Source organism: Spea bombifrons, chromosome 5, assembly GCF_027358695.1.
Source record: "Spea bombifrons isolate aSpeBom1 chromosome 5, aSpeBom1.2.pri, whole genome shotgun sequence".
Taxonomy (NCBI): Eukaryota; Metazoa; Chordata; class Amphibia; order Anura; family Pelobatidae; genus Spea; species Spea bombifrons.
The window spans coordinates 103,926,096-103,951,015 of record NC_071091.1 but is presented as its reverse complement, the minus strand read 5'-3'; the positions used below and the strand labels follow the sequence as shown (position 1 = coordinate 103,951,015).

The 24,920-nt window shown below is 40.3% G+C and overlaps 2 protein-coding genes across 2 annotated transcripts in view; one reads left to right on the top strand and one right to left on the bottom strand.

Moving 5' to 3' along the window:
* The window catches only part of OC90 (otoconin 90), a 32,890-nt gene extending 21,200 nt beyond the window's left edge, over positions 1-11,690 (top strand). Inside the window, exons 12-19 of the mRNA XM_053467918.1 lie at positions 1,529-1,637; positions 2,874-2,973; positions 5,898-5,936; positions 6,873-6,905; positions 8,341-8,439; positions 9,620-9,794; positions 10,343-10,449; positions 11,178-11,690. Of these exons, the coding sequence (XP_053323893.1) occupies positions 1,529-1,637; positions 2,874-2,973; positions 5,898-5,936; positions 6,873-6,905; positions 8,341-8,439; positions 9,620-9,794; positions 10,343-10,449; positions 11,178-11,506 (991 nt within the window). The 3' untranslated portion in view covers positions 11,507-11,690. The remainder of the gene's footprint in view (positions 1-1,528; positions 1,638-2,873; positions 2,974-5,897; positions 5,937-6,872; positions 6,906-8,340; positions 8,440-9,619; positions 9,795-10,342; positions 10,450-11,177) is intronic.
* Positions 11,691-17,270: 5,580 nt separating this feature from the next.
* Positions 17,271-24,920, bottom strand: part of EFR3A (EFR3 homolog A) — a 56,538-nt gene continuing 48,888 nt past the window's right edge. Inside the window, exons 17-23 of the mRNA XM_053466171.1 lie at positions 23,037-23,104; positions 22,632-22,759; positions 19,797-19,885; positions 18,585-18,630; positions 18,072-18,175; positions 17,829-17,878; positions 17,271-17,521 (exon numbers count right to left, since the gene is read on the bottom strand). Coding sequence (XP_053322146.1) covers positions 17,416-17,521; positions 17,829-17,878; positions 18,072-18,175; positions 18,585-18,630; positions 19,797-19,885; positions 22,632-22,759; positions 23,037-23,104 — 591 coding nt within the window. The 3' untranslated portion in view covers positions 17,271-17,415. The remainder of the gene's footprint in view (positions 17,522-17,828; positions 17,879-18,071; positions 18,176-18,584; positions 18,631-19,796; positions 19,886-22,631; positions 22,760-23,036; positions 23,105-24,920) is intronic.

The following is a 24,920-nucleotide window of genomic DNA, read 5'->3' as shown; positions in this document are numbered from 1 at the left end:
AATTCTCCATATAGTCTACTGTTTCTCCTGCTGTGAAGACTCAGACCTTAATCAGCCGTTTGGTCTCGTCTTAGATTCAGGAGCCGTATCCCTATCCCATGCATGTTTAAATCCCCTCACTGTATTAACCATCGACATCTGGTTGCCCTACTTTACTTTTCCATCCCAAGAGGGGTACGTCTCATGATGGGTATTAATTTAACAATATAACCCCAGATTTTTTGTAATAAATATACCATTATCTATAATTATAACCTGCACTGAGAGAAATAAGTACTCCATTCCTGCTCATCTTACTATTATAACTTAACAAATAATTTTGCACAATTTATAACCTTGTGATTCCCAAACCGCTTCAATTCATGACAGAGCAATACTAAACATATTTCATGCACCTTTGTGAAGGCACCGAAGCTCTCCGCTAGTAGCATTTATACACATATTCATATTCCAAATATTCTTTCTGCACAAGGAATATACTTTACCCATATGTGACACAGCCATACAGTCAGGGGATGCGATTATAGCCGGGCGGTTATAGCATAATTCCAGAAGGATCGCCTCTCATCCAGAAACAATTTGTAATTCCAGAGCTCTGTTGGTGCTACAATCACATTACGGGGTTCTTTTTCTTCCATGCCTCATAAACCAAGAACTCATAAATTTGATGACATCCAACGTAATGGTTCTTGAGAAGGTTGCGTCGTGTTTCACCCGTGGACATAAATCAGAACTAGTGTCTGTTGTAAAATTAATTTTATATTACGATAGATATATCTCTATCACACACATAAAGCGCTAGGCCTATAAAAACAGCTATTTCCTATGCTATGCTACGCCAAGTGAGATAATAGCGGGCCATGCAGAGCCCCATACTGTGCATACAATGGAATGAACATAAAAAGTATGCAATGTGGATTAGAAATGTATTTTTTGTATTGTTTTTTTTTTTTTTTTTTAAACTTGTCTGTTAAAGGAGCACTCCAGTAAATTTCAATTATGTTTTGGACACAAATGGTTTTTTTGTCTTTTTTGCATCCCGAGAATTGAAACTGAAGCCTTATTTCCGCGTGTTCCATATTGTTTGGCCAACACCAAGCAGGACCAAATAATACATCTTTGTGATTCATGGTGACAGAATTAACAATGATGACACGGAACCCTTTTATGAGAGGCGATTTATTATTTGTATTGTATACCATCTGACATTATTACATTTTTGAAACAGTATATTTATATATATATTTATGTATTTTTCCGGGTTACATTTTTTAAATAAAAATAATAATAATAATGATAATACTAATAATAACAATAATAATAATAATAATAATTCAGACACAATTTGTATCTGAAAAATAAAAAATGAATAACATATAATTGTGCTATTTGCAATGTGCTATGTTGAATGCTGTAACCGGATAAGCGAAAATGTTGTAAACCAGAAATAATTTATTAAGACCTTGGTTGGGTTTACACAATTTCCTTTTCCGAGAATTGCATTTTTTTTTCTAATAACTCTAAAAAGATTTCCCGACCCAGAGTGCACCACAGTTTATGGGAATTCTGTGTTCCGAGATACCGTACTTGACAGCGAGCGTTATATATTAATAAACACCAAGACATGCCGTAGTACGGTACAATGGCTAGAAGAAAAATGGAAGAATACGCAAGGAAACAACTAATTTAGAAGGTCTGCAACGCAGGAAGGTATGGAGTCAGAGCCCTCAACGTCCAGTGTTGACCTTTCACAACCCGACAAAGTTATAGCAAGTGACAGGTGCCTCGGGTGTGATGTATGATTCACTGTTAGAGGCACCAGGACAGGAGGTATGTGTTCCTTGGGGATCAGTTTTCAGAATAAGCCAAGAAATATAAGTGTGGGTTCTGTGAAGGTCAACGACCATGCAACATGTCCCACAGGTAGCAGAACATAGACATGCTTTGAGTCTGGTGTTCCTGGCAGAGTAAAGAGGAGGTTTTGTAACATTAGGATAGAATGTTGCGGTTATTCGTAATCCAATTTTAATTGAAGTGTCTTCTGTATGTCGTGCTGGTTTGGTAGCTCTCGGAGAGCGTTGGACAACAAGATAAGAATGATAACACATAGGCAGGTGTATAAACGGGGTTCTAGATTTAATTCTGACACTTGAAAGACTCATTAAGAAGAAGGAGCATTTAAAATCTTAGAGAGAGAGAGAGAGAGAGAGAGAGAGAGAGAGAGAGAGAGAGAAAGAAAGAAAGAAAGAAAGAAAGAAAGAGAACAAAAGAAAGAGAGAGGAAGAAGAAAGAAAGAGCCAAAAAATATAACAAAAGAAATGTTACATTTTAGCATTATGTCTGACATGAGTGTGTACAATGAATAAAAATAACAGGCCAATAAGGAATTTACGCATTTTGAGGGAACACAAATACTAAAAATCACTTGATACAACGCCTTAGAAAGAGTTGAGTGCTTTGGGAACATACTCTGTAAGTTATGGGCTGTTGACTCCTTACCTATGTACTGTGCCGGTATAATAGAAAGCATGTAGTTCAAAAGAAGACATGGTTTTCAATTCTTATCTCATCAGCCCCACAATGAATTACATCCCATCCCAAGTGCCTTCTCTTCATTAGGTGTTGCTTTGTGATGTCACGACGAATAGTTTTACAACCTTTTTAATGAATTTGTAAATTTGTAAAGAGAAAGATTTCTACTGTGGCAAACAAAATAGTTCCAGGCTTTATGGAAGAGGATTATATAAACCTGGGTGGGAGAGACGGCTAAAAGAAAAAAGGAAGATAAGGAGAGAGGCTAAAAAAACGGAGAGGCGTAATTCCCGCTGCTTTGCGAGTGCCGGCTAGTTTATCAGCAATATTTTCTGTAACAGACTGAAATGTGTGATCCCGACAGCTCTGTAAAAAAATATTTTTTGTATTTTACAGCTACAGAAGCAGCCAGTGTGATTGGATTCGGAACTTTTGAAATGGGTACGTTGGAGAAACTCTGTTTTTTTCCGAATTTAAACTATATCTTCAATTACATCAAAGGAAACAAATAAAAAAAGTATATTACAATGTTTGTATGTCCATTTTTGGAACGTATTGCTTTTTCTTGTAGCTTTCATGTGTTATTTTAAAATATTGCTGGCTCTGCCTGCAGGGCGGATTTTAGAAGGTTCCATGGCAAGCTTATACATTTTGATTCTTCACTACGTGGTCTTACTGTGTGCACAAACGTCATGTAGTTTAATTATTTTGTATTAAGGGTGGGCATTGACCTGGCGGTTAGCTTGCTAGTGTGTTCTGCATCTGTAAATACCACTACACTATTCAAAAGTTTGGGGTGACTTAGACGTTTCCTTCTTTTTTTAAGAAACGCTAAATTAAGTGACATAAGATGAGAAATCCAGCGCAGACGGGGTTAATGTAAATGACTATTGTAGCTGGAAATGGCTGATTTTTAATGGAATATCTTCATAGGCATACAGAGGCTCTTTATCACTCCCATCACTCCTTTATCACTCCCATCACTCCTGTGCTCCAATGACCCTTTATCACACCCATCACTCCTGTGTCCCAATGGCCCTTTATCACACCCATCACTCCTGTGTCCCAATGGCCCTTTATCACACCCATCACGTCTGTGTTCCAATGGCCCTTTATCACTCCCATCACTCCTTTGTTCCATTGGCCCTTTATCACTCCCATCACTCCTGTGTTCCAATGGCCCTTTATCACTCCTGTGTCCCAATGGCCCTTTATCACACCCATCACTCCTGTGTTCCAATGGCCCTTTATCACTCCCATCACTCCTGTGTCCCAATGGCCCTTTATCACTCCCATCACTCCTGTGTTCCAACGGCCCTTTATCACTCCCATCACTCCTGTGTCCCAATGGCCCTTTATCACTCCCATCACTCCTGTGTCCCAATGGCCCTTTATCACTCCCATCACTCCTGTGTTCCAACGGCACGTTGTGTTCACTGATCCAAGTTTAGGTTTAAAAGGCTAATTGATGGTTAGAAAACCCTTTTGTAATTATGTTACAGACAGAAATGTCCTTGTTTTCCATGAAAACAGCTGAGAGACCCCAAACATATAAACGTATTTGACCCCTGACAATGCCGATGTTACATCACGGCAATACATGAGTTGGTTCCAGCTGTTGCTCTCTGGAGATGATTGATTTTAATAGAAACAGACAAGCGAAAAAGTGAAAGTGAAAAAATATCTTTCAAAAATTGTCCAAACATCCTTTGGTCCTCAATGCTAGAAATACTATATTTATATAGAAACCTTTGTTGCCCAAAGTCAATATATATATATTTAAAAAGTAAAGTTGTAAGAAAGTAACATATCAATAAATTATTTTAAAATAAATTATAAATAACATACTATGTATACAAATGTTATCCAAAGGTTAAAAAACAATATATAATTTGTGTGGGTCCACTTACCACTGGAATTAAAATTGCAAAAAAGGGCCATCCTTAGGATGTAAAATACCACTGGTGGTCATTAAAGGGGTTAAAAGAAATCATAATTCTTTCCTCTTTCTTTCTTTCCTCTTTTTCCTCTTTTTTTCTCTTTTTTCTTTTTTCTCTTTCTTCCTCTCTTTTCTTTTTTTCTCTCATGCCTTTTAATAGGAATTTTAAAAGTCAAAATATCACAATTATTCATAAACACAATTTTCATCCTAAGAATTAATATCTTACCAAATTAACATCATACTTGTGGAAGTAGAGAAATAACGGTTGGCTCGCAAGACAACCCCCCAACCTATTTTTAAATGAAAACAAAATAACATAATAACACCCAAGTATTATTTTTTTTTTTTTAGAAGACCCTGCCCATTTTGGGGCATTAACGTCTCATTCCTCCCCTGATGCCCCTCTTTTCTAGGCGCTCAGGATGTTTGCTGGGTATGAGGTTATCATAGGGTTCTACAGCCCTAAAAGTCACAATAAAGTCTCTATGTCAGGGAATGAGCTTCTATAGTAAATTGTATGACTCACTATTCTTCTTCTAAATACCCCAAAGGTACATAAACAGCTATCACTGGGTCGCAAAGTCACATAAATATCTTGATAAACCCCTCAAAACATGTGCGTACTCAATAAAGGTCAGGTCAGCCGTTTCAAGGTGTCAGGAGCATGTAATTACTTTATTACGATGTAATTTATATGACATCAATAAGGTCCGTATTCAGTCAGCGATGCGTAACTCTGCCGTGCGGGAAAAATACTTAATCTTGATCTTAAACATAATCTATAGCACCAAATAATGATTTCATTTAGTCAAAATTCAACAATTGATCTCAGCAATTGTCTGGCCTTGCAAACCTGTCATGTGCAAAATGGGCCAAACAAGCCCCCCAAATATTGGCCTTCTGGCATGCATCTGCTGTGGACTACAACTCTCATCATTCTTTGCAATTTGCATAGGATTTGATGGCCAATAAGACCCATTTAAAGACTTAATCAGTCCTTAATCTTATCCTAGATTCACGATAGCTTTATGCCTGTCCCACGGATGTTTACATTCCCTTACGGTGTTTACCACTTCTGCAAGTAGGCTGTTCCACTTATCTACCACCCTCCCAGTAAAGTTTAACTTCCTTACAGTCCAGCTAAGCCTCTGATCCTCTAGTTTTAGATTATGACGTCTTGTTCTAACATTTCTCCTCCTTTCAAATAAATGTCCCTCCTGTACTTTGTTAGAATGTTAAAATTGCTGAAAAAGCTACTTTTACACATTGTTTATCATATACTATTATTTATATGTATGGTGCCATCATATGCCACAGCGCTGCACAGTGGGTTATCCTGGGATAAATATGGCTTCACCCACCTCATCTCCCATGTCTCCTCCTAGCGTTACAATACAAAATGTTTTTTTCTTTTATGATTCAGGTGTTACCCGTAAAAGCAGTGTTACTCCTGCAGGAGAAAGTAAGTGAAAAAACAATTCATCAGATCATATCTCGCATAACAACGATGTCATAAAATGCATAGCGGCATTCAAGCCGCGTTCAACACGCAGGAAGCCGCGTTCGGAATGTTCGGCCTTTACTAGGTCTGGATACTCGTGTCCAATGATCAATTTAATAAATGGCCTTGTCTTACCATTATATGTGGTCATACGTGACATGTCATACATGACAGGGTTATACGACATATGCGTGGGGCAGGAGACCTGTTGGCTCATACATGTCCCTGGATGGGGTCCATTATCTGTTGTAATGGTCTTGTAAGCCAACCAAAGTGGTCATAAATTGAGATCAACTCCTCTTTGGTGATAAAGCACAAGAAACTTTATCTTTCACCCGTAAGAAAACAGTTAAGCGACAGCGCCATAGACATAGATCCTCGCTGTCGGGAGTGCGTTATTGACACTGATGAGCCCGTCCTATAAGATTTGTTTAATCTTTTCCTTAAAGGTGGGGAAAAAAAAGTTTAATGAAACATTTTTTTTCTAGGAATATTCTTGAATATGATTGGAATGTTTGTGTCTCGATGATCGTATGTGTGTATTGGCAAACAAATTGTTCTTCCAAGTGTACTTACGGACGTTTTATTGCTGTTGTTATTGTTCTTAGCGCTTTTACCTTCTTACTTTTTGCTGCAAATTGCCCTGCAACCCTGTCTTTCACTTACCAGTGCTGGATTCTGGCTTAGGCCCAGGGCTAGAGGTCCAAGGGGTGGGCAATAACACCCATCCTAATTGCCAACAGCTCTACCCGGTGCGCTACAGCTCGATGGCATCAGATGGGGAAATCTCTTATAATGTTAGTGGGCGGCAAAACATTATATCTTTATTCACAAATATATGATCTGACCTATATGAAAATGTATTCTTGGTGGTATAAAATCTTTCATTTCTTTTAGGCAGTTCCCGCAAAATCATCACAACGCCTACAAGTAAGTACAAGCATACAAGCATTTGTGTTACCGAACAAGGATGGCAGAGCCTGGGAGGTAGAGTGTCACTCAAACTGGCAGCGCTACTGTGCAAACTTGCCCTGGGCCCCCAAACATCACAAGCAACATGTCCCACAGTGCCATCTTTGCCCCCAAACAGTTGTGCCACCTTTGTCCCAAAACAGCTTGTCAGTGCCATCTTTGCCCTCAAACAGCCTAACTGTGCCACTGTTGCCACAAAACATCTTGTCTGTACCATGTTTGTTCCCAAACAACTTGTCAGTGGCTCCAAACATTTTGCCTGTGTCATCTTTTCATCCAGACATATTTCCTGTGCCATCTTTGTCACAAAACATCTTGTCAGTGTCCCCAAACAGCTTTTCTGTATCATATTTGCCATTAAACAGCTTGTCTATGCCATCTTTGCATCAAACAGCTTTTCAGAGCCACCAAAAACCCTGCCTGTGCCATCGTTGCATTAAACAGCTGTTCAGTGCCCCCAAACAGCCTGCTTGTGCCACCTTTGCCCAAAAATAGCCTGCCTATGTCATCTTTGCATCAAGCAGCTTGTCAGTGCCGCCAAGAAGATTTTCTGCGCCATCCTTGCCCCTAACAGACAGGGCTTCCTGGGAGATGGGACAGCGTCTTCGATTTATGGACTATTCCGCTCAATCACTTCACCCTTCCTCCAGATATTCACTGTTTTTTTCAAAAAATGTTGGCAAATGATGAAGCTATTTGTGGGAATTAATTTGTGTATTTTGCTACATTTACATTAAGTCTATGATAATATAATTGTCAGTAATATCACGTCTATAACTTAGTTTTTCCTAATGCTAATAGCTTTTTAATTGCTGAGAAAATCCCAATTTCACTGGAAATGAAATCGTACCGTTACCGTACAAGTAAATGGAAGAAAATATCTGATGAAAAATGTATTATACCATTGAATAGTGTATGATGCACCACAAATAATTATAAGCATGTATATATATATATATATATATATATATATATATACACTACCGTTCAAAAGATTGGGGTCACTTAGAAATGTACTTTAAAATAACATAAAATGGATCAGAAATCCAGCGCATAGTTAATAATAACAGAGGCCCTTTATCACTCCCATCACTCCTGTGTTCCAATGGCCCTTTATCACTCCCATCACTCCTGTGTTCCAATGGCCCTTTATCACTCCCATCACTCCTGTGTTCCAATGGCACGTTGTGTTCGCTGATCCAGGTTTAAGTATAAAAGACTAATTGATGGTTAGAAAACCCTTTTGTAATTATGTTACAGCCAGAAATGTCCTTGATTTCCATGAAAAGAGCTGAGTGACCCCAAACCTTTGAAAAAATAAAACAATGCGTATGAAGTGAGTTATGATAAATATTGTATTTAGAATGTATCTAACTTAAAACATGCACCCTAGAGACAGGTTTTAAGATGGCAAATGAAAGCACGGCTCATTCTGCGGCATCTCCTGTCAACCCAGTAACTGAAAGTGAACTCCACGAATCTTTAGAACGAGGTGAGTGTGAATTATTCAGATACCTGACAACTTCCAGAGGCTTTTGGGCTTCTGCTTCCTACACATAGAAAGCTGAAGGTCTTCCTGCCAGTTACAGAGGCAAATGAGACATAGTTCCGGTCACCGTTCAAAAAGTACCAAAGAATAATAGTATAGAAATAGTGTAGAACTGCAAAGAGATGAAATGAAAGGACAAAATTGGAGATGGAGACACATCCAATGTTTCTGCCTTTAAATGTAATAACAAAATGAAATGCAGATACGTGTCTCTAATTGTATCGAGTTTAGATTTTTGAAGTAGGTTACTGTAAGTAGCACTCGGCTCAATGTTCTCCACCCACCAGGGGCAGAACGCCTTCCAGCTCCACAGCATGGAGGAAATAGAAGCTCAAAAGACGATCTATCATTTTATGTAGCGGCTAAAAAGACATAAACATAGAAATGTCAAATTTGACAGCAGATAAGCCCCATCGGACCCAGTCTGCCCGTTCATCCGGCTGTAGAGACTCAAACCTTAATCAGTCTTTGATCCCGTCTTAGATTCAGGAGCCGTATGTCTATCCCACGCATTTATAAATTCCCTTACTGTATTAACCTCTACCAGTTCTGCTGGGAGGCTGTCCCACTTATCTCAGTAAGGTAAAACTTCTTTACGTTACATCAAAGCCTCTGATTTAGATTATGACCTCCTGCTCTATTATTTATCCTCCTTTGAAGATTATTTGACTAAATTCTAAATCTCAGTTATCTTGGCCATTCATATAAAAACATACATTCAATTCTTTTTTTTAAAATGTATAATAAATATTTTATTCAGCATTATATGAATAGCTCGTCTAATGCTGCATTTACTTATAAAAGAGATACATTTATCGGAGTAGGTGAACAGCCCCTTTAACCCATGATCTTCCCGTTTTAACCCTTATTGGTTCATTGTGACTTGGTGCTCTGATTAAACGTCTGTTGTATATTTGTTTATTTCGTATGCACGCATACAATGCACATGCTACTGAGACAAAGGGGCTTATTCACTAAGCGGAGACTTGTCAGGAACTCAAGCACAACTCTCCGTTTAGTGAATAGACCCCATTCTGTGCTATCCTACGTCAGTTCACCTATACCATGCCGTAAGGAACGATAAATAAATACGATAAATAAATAGCTTTCTTTTTGCCTTCAGTGTGCGACAGGTACCACTTCCATCAAACGAAAGAGGATGGAAATGTAAAGGCTGAGCTGCCGCTCCTCGGGGAAATGCTTTTCTGCCTGACCGGCCGATGTCCAGAAGAATTCGAATCTTACGGATGTTACTGCGGCCAGGAGGGCAAAGGGAATCCCGTCGATACATTGGACAGGTAGAGCGCGACACCGAAAACACACACACACAAGGAGAACTGTTAGGACGAAAACTAGAGGCTTAGAGGTCTAGATGTAATGTAAGGATATATTACTTTACTGAGAGGGTGGCAGATAAGTGGAACAGCCTCCCAGCAGAAGTGGCAGAGGCTAACACAGTGAGGGAATTTAAACATGCATGGGATAGGCATACGGCTCCAGAATCTAAGACGAGACCAACGACTGATTAACGGGCGACTAGATGGTCTGAACGGGTCTGATACGTTTAGGATGCAGTTTGAGCATTATGGGATTTGTAGTTCTACCATCTGTTGGCCCCCATAATTCTAGATTTATCCAGAGGATATCTTGGCTAGTTTCTGTGATAGCCCATGAGTTTAGTTAATGTAGTTTAGATATTGTTAGTATTCTAACATCCCACAGAGAACAACCGGGCACAAAAAGAAATCTCAGCGCCTGCAAAGGATCGGTGGCTGAATTTAACGCTGAACGTGAGTTTTTCGGGTTCTGCCCTTAATCTATGAACTCCCTGTTTTTGTGCTTTTAGCTGCTGTTTCTCCCATCAGTGTTGCATCGATCATCTGAAGAAACTAGGCTGCCAATCAGAGAGAAATATAAGGTCGGAGGTCGTGTGTTTGGACAACAAGCCAACATGTGAGTATAATTCGAGACCCTCCTGGTTACAAGGAACGGCTGGGTAACTTTTGGCCACGGGACAAGCCCAGCGGAGTGGCGCCTAGGAGACACTTGGCTAAAATAGGATTATTTATTACTGATTTATAAAGCACCATCATATTCCGCAGCTCTGCATTTCATTAGCTCTGAAACTCTTGGTAGCAGCAATCAGTGTTAGGTTCACACGTTCACTGTGCGCGCAACGAAAAGCAGAACATATAAACAAATCAATACCCCCAACTTTCAGGGGCCTAAGGGGCGATGCCTACATTGGGTAGGTGTGGTTGGAGGCGGGGCTTGGACCATCCACCTACCATACCTGTCCAGCCACCTTGTGATGTATTAAAGCAGAAAGCTGGGATATGATGTCATATTGCGGCCGTCTGCTTGAATACATTGCAAGTGCCACGTAGGCGCTGTTAAATTGGCCCAATCTGTGCCACCATGTTAATTATTATGTTCATATAATTAGTAATTCATACACAACATATAGAATGGACTGGAAAAATCACAAATAGAAAAATGGCGGACGTCTTAACTATATAAGATGTAAAATTGGTCTGTTTTATATACCATTAAGTTACCAAGGTTTATGGAGTAAGATGTAGACTCGTGAGACCTTAGATGTCCCTTCTTCAGATGTAACTTCGGACTGTGTAGGATTTGTGTGTAACTCTTGGGTAATATTCACTGTTATCTTTCAATAGGTGTAGGATGGAGTATCTGCGATAAGTTACTGTGCGCGTGTGATAAGGCTGCTGCAGAATGCATGGCCGCCGCTCCGCTCAACGAGACTGTCAGATCGCTGAACAGAGACCAGTGCCGGGGCGAGACCGTGGTCTGTAGCAACGGCGGAGCGCAAGAAAAACCAGACCGGGCTATCGCCGCTAAATCCGAGAGCTCGAGCTCGGAGGAGAGCAGCGAGGAACGCAGCCCAATGCGGGAAATCGTGGGAGCCGGACACATGCGTAAACCCAATACCGGGTCTCCAGCGCCCCGTGGACGACGGCCACGCTCTGTATATCTGGGAAAGTAGGGAATACGGAAAATGTATAAAATATATAATAGTTCCCATTCTCTCTTGTTCCTAACTAATTCATATATAAAGAGGAGAATTGTTTTTTTTACGCATAATCTAGTTTTTGCTCTTATTCGGGATATGAGGTAGGTTAATGTACAGATTCGGGTAACAATGAAAAAGGAAACACGGACCATAGCGACTAATAACAAATGTTACGTACTTCAACCTTTTTTTTTTAAATATATGAATATCATGAGAATTGTATTAGTGGGACATAAACCTTTTATATTAAGTATTACGTAGTATGGTTGATAAGTTTGGTTTACGTATAGAAGGGTGATCGACGGTCATAAAGATGAATTCCTGGAAATCCATGTATAGAAATCAAATTGCTGAAATGTTAAAATAGCTCCAACGCCGCCCCGTAGTGTAAATGAGCTGGGTAGGGAGCTCGCCCCCGTAACCAGCTTTTCCAACAGCAGCACAGGAAGGGGCCTGATTGCCCAGAAGAGTTATTTGCGACGGGGACTGCCACCACCTGGACCTACTGCCCTAGGCCCAGGCCATAATACTTCACACCATATGGTTTGCTTCCATAAGTTATATTTCCGCATCAACAAGGATTTTTTGGAATGGAATCTCTACATAGGCATACAGAGGCCCTTTATCACTCCCATCACTCCTGGGTTCAATGACCCTTTACGACTCCCATCACCCCTGCTTTTCAATGGCCCTTTACGACTCCCATCACTCCTGTGTTCCAATGGCCCTTTATCACTCCCATCACTCCTGGGTTCCAATGGCCCTTTATCACTCCCATCACTCCTGGGTTCCAATGGCCCTTTATCACTCCCATCACTCCTGGGTTCCAATGGCCCTTTATCACTCCCATCACTCCTGTGTTCCAATGGCACGTTGTGTTCGCTGATCCAAGTTTAAGTTTAAAAGGATAATTGATGGTTAGAAAACCCTTTTTGTAATTATGTTACAGGTAGAAATGTCCTTGATTTCCATTGAAAACAGTTGAGTGACCCCAAACTTTTGAATGATGAATCTTTCTGCCAAGACAAAGGGTGTATCTCCAACAGGCTGAACTACGACCTACTGTGTGCAAGCAGAACGAGTATTATACACATTATAGTCTGTATTAGATGAAGCTTTATATTAACACACTAAGCACTATCCACATGCGGATGAATAGAATATCTTTGTATTACGAATGCACACGAGGTGATAAACGCTGCTGAGGGGTTCGTCCATGTTGACAGACGTGTAGCAATATTCTATTTTAAAATGAAATAAAGGATATTTAAAAACAAATATTTAGCTTGTAGTGTTTTTTTAAGGGGGGGGGGTTTAGACACGCTCGGAACATCCTGTATGTCATGTGACTAGTGACATAGTAACACTTGGTTCAGGGAAACCAAAACTCTTCAGGTCACCAAGACAGACGGGGGAAAAGACGATATTCGGGTTCTGCCACAACTCAACTCGCCTTTGCGTACAAATTAGAAATCTATTGATTACTGAAAATAGAATATATTTAGCTTAATGGCTTCTTGGTTTGCTGCTGCTCAATGGGCCCGTTACAAAAGAGACCCCTGATCTCCACATCTGGCCGTTTACACCAAGCAGTACAGACTCTATACCACGGTGTACTCAGTACTAGGCATCCTTAATAGGCAAAGTGTCAGGATACGGCGTTGGCGGCCGCGGTTGACGGTGCTACCCTGGGGCGTAGCTGCCAACGCCAATGACTCCCCACCGTGGGCTTTCTCTGTCCATACACACCGTCAAGATCCCCACTTCTGACCGTGAGAATTTTACTGCCGGCATCTGTAATAACGCCTTTAAGGCAAAAATTTTTATTTCTTTTAATAAAAACTACAAAAAGGAAAAAAATGTGATTCATAAACACAATAAGACAAGCAATCTTCCGTGGTTGTGGCGCTTTAATAGAGCTCAGCGTGAAATAACGTAATGACAAAAACATACAAATCTAAAATAAAATGTCACAAAACGGCATCTTTAAGACAATCTAAACAGTGACAAAACAATAAATCCAATACAAAACAAATTCAATCCGGAGCCACATAACAGCACCCACTACTATAGTTTCCATACAATCCTATGGTTTTTTTTTTTTACGCTCTACTTTAATTTTTTTTTGAAAAAATTGCTATTTCTATGAGCTAGAATCACATAACCAGCTATCCTTTCATCTCATAGTAACCCGCGATGAATTATCGAATGTCCCCTATTAAGATAGGATATTGAGATAGGATTCTAAATTTTATCGCTAAGGGCTAAAAATATATATATATCATACTTATTGTGATTAATTACCCTATCAGAATCCATTAAGTAAGAAACTGGAATAGAAAGGGGGGGTCAGCCCCCGACATCCACTTGGAATAACTTAAATAATCCAATCACATTGCAAAGATCTGAGGAATTTCAACCCGGTGCCATAAAGATATATTTAATGACATATAATATATAAAAGGGACGGGTTAATGTGTGATAGGCGAGCGCGGGCCACCTTTTATGCTAAATGTATGGGGGATTCCCTAGCCACCCCCTTATGGGGGCTGCCGCACTGCAGCTTCTACTAAAAGTACAGAATGCATGTCTATGTGCTTATAAAGTGCATTGATATTCATTCTTCAATGGTGGGGACAGCAGACTTTACCTTTAAAGAGGATGGATCACCATTTTTTATTTTTTTTGACTTCGCTATTATGATGGGTCAACGCTGGCAAGATGCTCCAGCTAGAGCGTCCGAGCCGGCCCTGTATAATGTATAATGCAATGTGACTTGGACGACTTAACCGGCCAAGTTCTTGCTGGAGCTCCTCTCGTAACCACAACTCTCACGAAAACCTTCCTTCCACAATGACTTTTGTCTGCATTTTCAGCAAAAGCTTTGTTTTGAAACACTTTAGGGCATATTAGTGGTGTTGAGAGATACTATTTTACATTTGGCCAGCCTTATAAAGCAGCAATAAACTATCTCTCTCTATATCTGTATAGAATCTTTACATTTTGGCAGGTGACAGATCCACACTAATTTGACCGTTCTGATAATATTTCTCCATAGGTTGGCGTTACTAATCAATCGTTAGCACCACCACTACTAAAATTATGCGTTTTTTTTCATCATAATATACTGGATAGTAACCCATAAGCCATGGAAAAGCAGCCGGCGAGGAGCGATGGCGTCTATTAATGGGTACTTTCACTGCAAAATACCGAACACACAGACAACACTTCTACGGAGCCAAGGGACGGAATCTGATTTACGGTACATTTAACACAAGAATAATAAAAACAAACCAACATTACAATATTTGTATCACTGATAGCTCAGCGGATGATTAACGGCGATAATCTGTTGGAACAAAAGCAATAGATGTATTAGGAAGAGTATTTTTATTTTTCTCTCTATAGGTTTTGCGAGGTCTGCCTAAAAATGATTATTTGCGCACAGCTAAAACGTATGCCTATTTTTTTCACTTCCGGGACTAATTAACGAATATCTACAAGCAAGCTATTTACAATAAAAAGGGAGAACACAGTGTCTCGGTATCTGGGCTCTGCATTTATTTATTTATCTTAGTTTACTTTGTATTTTTGCTACAAGCAAGCAAACCCCGTAGACGCTATTAGATCTAGAAATTAGACGCCACGTTGGAGATGGGATTCAGGATGAATTTATCGCAATTATCATTATCTTTTATTTACGCGACCGTTCCAAAAAGTTTGGGGGCACTTAGAAACGTAATTGTTTTGGAAAGAAAAGCAGATTTTGCCCATTAAAATAGAATGAAATGGATCAGAATTCCAGGGCAGACGGGGTTAATGTTGTAAATGACTATTGTAGCTGGAAACGGCTGATATTTAATGGAATCTCTTCATAGGTGTACAGAGGCTTTTATCACTCCCATCACTCCTGTGTTCCAATGGCCCTTTATCACTCCCATCACTCCTGTGTTCCAATGGCCCTTTATCACTCCCATCACTCCTGTGTTCCAATGGCCCTTTATCACTCCCATCACTCCTATGTTCCAATGGCCCGTTGTGTTCGCTGATCCAAGTTTAAAAGGATAACTGATGGTTAGAAAACCCTTTAGCAATTACGTTACAGCTAAAAATGTCCTCGATTTCCATGGAAACAGCTAAGTGACCCCAAACTTTTGAACGGCAGTGTATAGCGTCAACAATTTCTGCAGTGCTTCTTACAGTCCGTACATTCAAAGGGTCTGCCATGACTAGAACTGACAAACTAAGATGAACCGATAGATTTAATTGACTGGGAATCCTTGTACAGAGATATTCTGTCTCAGATTAATCACCTGAGATAAAGTATATCGCTGTTTCCCGTCTGATTTTCCCCCCCATTGATATTCAGTTACTTTTGATAGATTTATCTCCGTAATCTGGTGCTTTTATTGCCATGGCACTCGAATGGTCAATCAGCAGGATTATTCCATTGGTTGCTATGGTGATAAGACCACTTTGCAAAAGTTGCACTGGAGTTTTAATAGTGTGCCTTTCAGAGCAGACACTCCAGCAATCGAATAATAATAAAAACAATAAAAAAAATCCACAGCAAATTAGGGCTTAAGTTTACCCAAATATATTTTCTGTAAGGCATTAATGTGTTCTTCATGATATATTTTATTTATTACATAGTAAAGTGGCAAAGCTCCTATAATTTGTTTCAGTAAAAATAAATTCCCCTGCCCTTATATCCTCAATTCCCTTAAAATACCTGTGAATAGGTTCTAAAGGGTAATAAAAAACTGGGGTGTCTATCTCAGAGGGAACTAGAATGTTTATTAATATCCAATAGGATGAGGATAGTGGGAGTTATAGTAGAACCTCCAAAGGAGGGCATTTGCCCCACTGGGCAGGCAGTGGTCACGGGATAAACAGCATATTGCACTTTGGGGTTCAAAGGGGATGCCCATATATCAGTGGATCTGGGGCAGTTTAGAAAGTGTAGCCACCAATCAGCACGCACATGCCACTGGTTTCTATAGCAATAAAACCACCTTTTGCCCCAGAATCCCTATTTTTTATGCATTACCCCCAAATTCTATAACCGCAATACGTATAATGAAAGCGTACATAATAGTTCAAATTGAGCTTTAACAAGCCAATAACAAAAAAATAATAAAAGACACGCAGGAAGTTTAATATCATAATAGAATATAATTCCTTTACATATTCACAAGTAAACAAATGCAATTCTAATCCCTTACCTCATTAAAAAAAATAATAATTAAAAAAAGTCAGAGCCTCGACCCTTCCGAGTGCCGGGGGAGTGTGCAATATTTAGCACTGAAAGGGTCAAGGAGGCCTGTAAAGCATACACCATTTTAAAGCGTTTATTGTCTATGCTAAAATAATAAAAACGATTAAAAAAAAGGAATATTTCGTATTTCATTTTAAAAATAATTTTGGAGCAGAAAGCGGAGGCCGAATGTATAAAAGCCTTCCGAGGAGTGCATTTATCCGCGCTCGTTTGGAGAAATAACAGGCATTGGGGTATTACTATTTTACGATACAAACCGGTTAACCCCTTGCGGTGGGAAAATGGGTAGAACGTAAGCTTGCGCCCGGTTTAGAAGCCGCTCCTTCGTAACCAGGGTCACCCTGTTATTTCTGCATGAAATCCGCCACAGAGCCGCATTCACTTTCCATTTTAAAAATAAATCTGCCTCTAAAATCCCAAATAGCAAAATATAGCTACGAGCATTTACTAAGATATCAGCCGTTTATTTTTGGGTACATGGATAAAATATCACGGGACGCTGCATGACATCATTGAAGTGATTTCCACGCGTTCTAAAGGTTCTATAACAGTAATGACAGCCATGGGTAGGGTAAATTACTGTAAATGCTGTGAATTTGCTATTTCAGTACACACAAAGGTCTGGGAACTTCATCTCGTACACGGGAACCGACTGGTACTGCGCGTGCCCTGCCGTGATGGTTATCGTCCCCGACGGGCTTGGCGGTGGCCTGAAAACACAAACAAAAAATATAACACGCTTAGGGTTAACACGGAGGATTGATTATGTATTTACCCCCACCCCCATGAGGTCACTGCTGAGCAGTGCGATATGATGTCATATATGCGATATGATGTCATATATGCGATATGATGTCATATCTTGGCCACTTGTGTGCAGCAACTTTTTGGCATAGTCCTCCATAGCGTAGATAGTGGCTCAATTCCACATCTACATTTCTATTAAAGGAAACATTTAGTAAGAATGCGTGGACTCGGGGAAAGGCCCTCAACGCACCCGGCAGGAACCTCAATTACCTGATGGTGAGCTCCAGTATCTGCGCCAGCTTGTCATGAAGCATGTTTGCCTGCAAAAAAATAAAATAAAATCATGTCCCAGAGATGAGATTCATTATTAAAGTCAAATCGGGGTTAGAGCGTCGTAAAACACGTTACGTCCATTCACGGGGAAGTCTCTGCGGGCCATCAACTAGTTCAATGGCTGCAAAGAAAGATGGCGCTAGAGGATTTTTTTAGGCTATAAAAACTGGTCTCGCTCACTTTGGATTCACATTGTGCAGCAATTTCCTCAAACGGCGCCTTCTGGAACTTCTCAATGACCAAACGGCGCTTCTCTTTCTCTTGTTCTTCCATCCCAGCGTTGTCTACACGGCCGTAAAAGAAAGAAATTATTAATTCACAGATATTCACATTGTGGTTTTAACGGGAGCCGTCATCGTCCCGGCGTATACGGGCTTATCCTTGTGTGGCTGACGCGCTCCACCCCGTCCCTTGCCAATGTAGAGGGGGAGAGGGGTTTACGCAGCAAACTGTTATTTCAACCATTACAGCTTGAAACGGCAAGACTTATGACTTTGCCAAGTACAGTCTATCTACGGTAATTATACCCAACTAGAATCGCAGGGGGATATCCGCTTAATCCGTATTTATCATTATCAAGCGTTTGCATAGACCCGGCACCGACAAACCCGAGAGAGACGGGGGGGTGCGGAGTGCCGGCTCGCCAGACACGTACATAATATCACAGCTATAAACAGGACCCGCTTCCCTTACCGATTGCCTTTTTCAGCGCCTCAAAGGTGATTTCCTCCGTGTTAACCTTAAAATGAAAGAAAAAAACGTCAATATTTCTTCAAAACTGTGCAAAAAAAAAAAAAAAATCAGAACGGGTTGAACGCTCGTGTTTGCATCTGTTAATAAAAACGGTCTCCGCTTACAGGCGCCTACGGTTACTTCAGCCGCTTTCCCATTGGTTAGATTTTGATTTAAAAAGCAATTATAAGGCAATAATATGAAAATATTTTATACCGAATTGCTCAGTTTAACAGAGAAAGACACGGCCTGCGTGTGCGTTTTGCCCCTTTAACCCACCCACTAGCGCTTAGCATTTTTTTTTTTTTTATCATTTAACAATTATATAGTGAAAAATCTGTGTAAAGATATTTTGAACACCATTAAAAATATATGTTAGGAGGGCGAGAAACAAACCTTCTTCTGCTTTATTCTACTTTAACCCCTTAATGACAAAGCCCGTATATGTATGGGCTCAAAATGCATTGCTTTCAATGGGTTTAGAGACCGCCCATTGTCCTTAAGGGGTTAAAATAAAAAAATAAACGATAATAAATTTCCACATTTTCACACGGAAACAGCTTAATACAGGCATGTCCAAAGTCTGGCCCGAGGGCCAATTGCGGCCCGCGTTCCGGACTGATAAGGCCCCCCAGATAAGTTGCCCAAATATAGATCTGTTTTTTGATATTAAGGGCAGAGTGATTTAACACCTGTTTAGATTTGTCATCCAAGTCACAAAATGAAAAGTATGCCGTTTTCAATAAACGTCGCATAAAGTAGTTAATTTGCATCTCATTTTAATGGTTCATAGAATGTCAGGCAACATGGCCGGCCCTCGCACATGTTCACTTCATCAAATCTGGTACTCTTCAAAAAAAAGTTTGGACATGCCTGGCTTAATATGAGCGATGAAACGGAACTCATTAAATCAACAGTTATGCAAACGATACTATGACTTCTGGACTCACAGAGAACAGCCTGGGGCAGATACAGCCTTTTTTAAATGCCTTGGTCATAAAAATTAATGACAAATATTCAACAAAATTATATATAAATTTAAGAAAATCTTTTATACCAAATAAAAAAAACATCTTTAAATAATTATATATTTTTTTAAAATATATAATTAAAAGCATTTTGGGGTCATTTTCTACAGGCATCCATTGGGGTTTTCTTATTACTATACGGTACCTTGTCCTCCGTGTTGTTGCCAGTCATTATATCCACCTGGATTGATATGGTATCCACGATGCTCTTTCTTCTCGACAGCCTGTCTTCATCTATCGGAAGAGCGCAAGCTTAACAAAGGGAACTCTTTGCCGAAAGCAGAGCAGTCAAAACAATTGCAAACGCAACGGGAAAATAGGTTGGACGTGTCCGACTTGTTACAACGTGCAAAGTGCAGGAATGAACAATTCTAGAGCTATTCTAATATCATGAATCTCCTGTATACATACATTAAACTAAATAATCTATTCCTATTTTGGGGTTTTAAAGAGGTAAGTAGTAGATTTTACACAAATTTTAAAACGCAAGTTCTTCTGAAGGCACGACATTTGGGTGCGACATCACAAATTAGATATAAAATTAGAAATAAAATTAAAAATATGCACTGTTGCGTGTTGCTCAGCTTCAGCTCATTTCTTAAAGATTTAACGGGATTGTAAGCACCACAACGGCGCCCTGCAGAGTATACTGAACCCAAGGCGTTGACCAAAAGATGAATGGACGGTTATACCCAAAACATGGCACATGGCCCCGCTAGGCACTGCCCTACAACTTATTCAAGAGTAAGAGAAAAGAAAAAGCTATAAAATATTTACAGGGCTGATAAGACTCGTTTCACAGAGAGCTTGGCAAGTACGTAAATATATTTCCCAGCACCCCATACAGATATTTGTGTCCTCCAGATCTTACCATGGATGAGACGTCTGTAAGCAAAGGGTGCTATTAGCTGGATGACTTTTGCCCCCCCCCCCCCATGCGAACGGCCACTATTCTGGGGTTTTAAACTATATATAATAATGAAGGTCTTGCTCATCAGCTTATGATGCAGCCGCCATCTTTGTACACCCACCAACAGAGAACATAAACTTGGACTAGCGATGCCAATGGACACCGGGCTTCTCGCGCAACGTCCCGCTGTTACGGATCACGTGCCCAAGAACCCATAACGAGGTGAAACATCAAGCAAAACAAATCGCACAAGGGAGGGGAAGACTAACGGTCTAGAGACGCTAACCGGAGCAGAAATACTACATCGCTATAGCTGCGGGCGCTCGCAATACCACTACGGAGAACAAGCCCTGCTTCACAAAGCTTAAGAGCTGGATCCTAGAGGCCGACGGGTCAGGGGCTATAAGCAAAACTACATCAGTCTAATAAGTAAATGAAGGCCGGCTCGGCATATACGGTTTACCTTCACACTGACATCTGGTTTTATGCATTTTTTTGACTGATGGGAATAGAGCTACATTAAGGAGAAAGGAAGAAAGAACAGCAGAAGGAAGTCATGTAACATAACATATCACGGCTCAGCAAATCTAACACGCTCTGGAGATGTCGTAACGTATGGCTCTGCCACCATGTTACCCGATTAAAAGTCTTCACCCCGAAAGCCCATTGGGGCTATCACCTTCCACTGCATCACTACACAGCCCCATGCGCGGAAGGAGAGCTTAACATTACGAACGAAGCATTAGTGAAAAACAGGATAAAGGGGCATAAATGGGTTGGGGTAGTTAAGGGAGTTTGGAAAATAGTCTTTTTTTAACCATTTTGCTTAGCTTTTTTGTCTTACAAATGTATGACATCATCTTATGACAAAGAGTAAACAAAATATTGGCAGCTTTGATATTAGTCGGATTATAGCGTGACGTCCGTGAGACTAACGGTTAACTTTTAGGGAGAAAAAGGTGTGTGTGCATGCGTGTATGAATGTGTACGTGTGTATATGTGTACGTGTGTGTGTGTACGTATGAATGTGTACATGTGTGTACACATGTACACATTCATACGTACACACATGTACCCATTCATACGTATACACACGTGCACATGCATACGTATGCATGTGCACGTGTGTATACGTATGAATGGGTACATGTGTGTACGTATGAATGTGCACGTGTGTGTGTGTATATAAACAGGCAGATTCTTGGGTCACACAGTCAGTCTTCTCTGATTTAATCCTATCCGAGCTTCCAGATGGTGCCTTCCTCGGCTCTATATCACAGCTGAAATTTCTTCTTGAATACAGGTGACTTTATTCAGAAACTAATTTATCTTGCACAATAATTTGATTTTTTCTCTCTCTCAATATACCGCCGGGGTGTGAACTTAGATAGCCTAATGATTAATGGATTTTAAAAGTGCCGTTTGTTATTTTATTGTGCACATAACTGCACTTGCTTCCACCCCGATAGTGTCTGTATGTCTGCCCACTTTGTACCAGTACTTAGACTGTAAGCTCTATGGGGTAGAGAACTCAACGCCTGTCATACCTTATTGAAAAGGACCGTACTCCTCTCTCTTCTACGGTTAACAGTAAAGCATTAAGTACATTTATTAGCGCTGCATTGGTTGCATATTTAGTGATGTTTCTAGTGTCCATTCTGACATTATTTGCATAAGACAGCAAGTTCAAATGGGGTCGGCGTGCAGACATTCTACCGGAATTATACAGCGTTTCCTATAAAAGTAAGGACAGCTTCTCCAGGACGGATAAAAAATAAAAAAGATATATATTCTTCCACCATATCTGCACATAAAAAAAATAAAAATACAAAAAATGAGATAAAGGCATCTACGCCTCTGTTCTGGGAGGAATCCCATCCGGTAATCGGTGGCTGCACATCAAACACTTGATACTTTTACACGGCTTCTGTAGATAAAAGTTGGGATTTATTCTGAGCGCGCAGATCCGAAAGGGATTGCCAGTGACATTTTCCAAGCAGAACGAACACGATGATGAAGACTTTAAACGATACGAGCATGTTGCTTTCCTCTGGCATTTAGCGCTCTCACCTGTCACTTGGGGTACATACGGTACCGACAGCCTCTCCACGCTGTAGCCGCTGCCACCCAGGGACTCCACAATCTTGTTGGTCAGGAAAAACACATTTTTATCAAGCTTCTCGATGGATTTTGGAAGACTGTTAACATAAAAATAAACAAAGGTTAAAAAAATACACTACAATTAATTCAAACCAGAAAGGCTGCTACATTTTCGGGAATTACTGCAGACTACGTTCTTAAAGGTACACTCCAGCCCCCGGTATGCATTTTAAGAACCAATATCACAGCCGAGCGTGACCGTATAATGAATTTTTTTTTTTTTTTTAATTCAAATGCAGAGAGGCATTCATTAAGTGTTTTTTTGCCATATACAGCAATATACACCCCCCCCCCCGACGCTGTAAGCTCATTTACCTGCATTTGTCCCGGAAGATGACTTCTGGAAGGAGATACGGAGCATCCATGTTCCTGGTTTCAATGACCTAAAAAACAAAACATGAGGAAAAGCAAGATAGGATGCATACCTTAATTATAAATTAATAGAGTTGCTGTTATTATTTGTTCTTTTTTTCCCCCCATTAGAAAGTGTATAAAACCAGAGCACAGAGCTTTGTTTATTGCAAATTCCGACTTCTCCCACAGCCTCTTAAAGAAGCCAGCTTTGTCCCCCTCGACTCCGCGCCGTATCGTGTCTCTCCGAGAGAGCTCTGGGGGACCGATGAATCTAAAAAAAATGCAGAGAGAAGATCTACACGCCAAAACTGAAGTCCTTCTAACAAGTTAAACGATTATGGGGCAAAAGAACTCCATATGGTGGTGGTGGGGGGGAAGTGTCCGCACATCATGGCGACTAATCAAAGAAGCTGAAAGAAAATGGGTTTCCTTTTGTGTTTTGAACAATAGGACACCATGAATAATTTCATCTCACCGACTTCACTACTCATTAGGAAGGGCCAGGTCTCCTTGTTCAAGAGGACCTCGCATAATGAACAGTTACGAAGGTCTAAGGCTCTTTCCCAACGTGTCTTGTTGGGCCTCGATGCATGAGAAACGTAACAAGCAAAGAGGGTCCTGTTTTCTTCTTGGATACACTGTTTACACAGTGAAACGCTTTTCTGCCAATAATCTAATGAGGACCATTGAGAGCTCTCTTCTTGATGATCATTTCCACAACAGAAGAAATGCCAGTCGTCTCAAAACGTACAGATCAAAGACCGCCGTCGCCACTTCTGCCGTTTCGGTCGATTCAACCGTCGTACTGAAATAAATGTTCAAAGGTAGAGCAGGACCTTCGCTGCTTTATGTCAGACACGTATCATGCCAAGCGGATCAAACCGCTGCTACCTTCGGCGTTTTAAGTACAAAAGACCATCTGTAATCCTGAAGGACGGCAGGTGCCGCGCGGGAGAACGAGGGGTTGGTTTCTGAATATTTTCTTTAAGGCATGAATCAAATTCTGCAAAAGTGTGAATTATCAGGGCCCCCAAAACGCCAACCGACCCCTGATAAGTTAATGAAGTCCATTAGGCATTTTGTGAAAGTAACACATATAAATAGAACTAATGATTTAATAATCATTGCTGTAACTGCCAAACACCCCAAGCTCTAATTTTCATTTTTCATTCAAAAAATGTTCTGGGAATTATCGTCACGTGACAAGATTGGGCATTGATAGGTTGGCGCCATAGAAACTGAAATGTTTGCGTTCTTTAGAGATTAAGCCTTCAGACGAAAGAATAAAATATCTGTGATGATGAACGGCTTAACAAACGTGACTTCCGGACCCTTTGGATCACATCAGGACAGTTCGCATATGTGATTAAATTTCACTGGTTACAGAAAAAGTTGATAATTTAACTTATTATTATTAATAATAATTAGATTTCTTTGATTTATATAGGGCAGTGCCACATCTGCGTGACAAAGTCTCTAATTTGTGTTGTTAGTATAATATATTTAATATAACAATTCAACAACACCTAAAACGTAAGAGATTCTTCAAAGCCAACTGACTGCATCCCCCTTTAAAGTACGAAGCAAACATGCATTTGCTGATAAGCGTGTGACTAACAACGGTCAGCGCCAGAATAAAAGGCTTACCGGCCCAGAGCGGAAACAGGCTATCGACTTATTCAATATTATTGACGGGCATGTGAAATCCACAAACATCTGCCTCTGATCCTGTATAGCTTGTGTGTAACTGATAGGAGTGAACAAAAAATATACACTGCCGTTCAAAAGTTTGGGGTCACTCAGCTGTTTTGATGGAAAACAAGGAAATTTCAGGTTGTAACAATT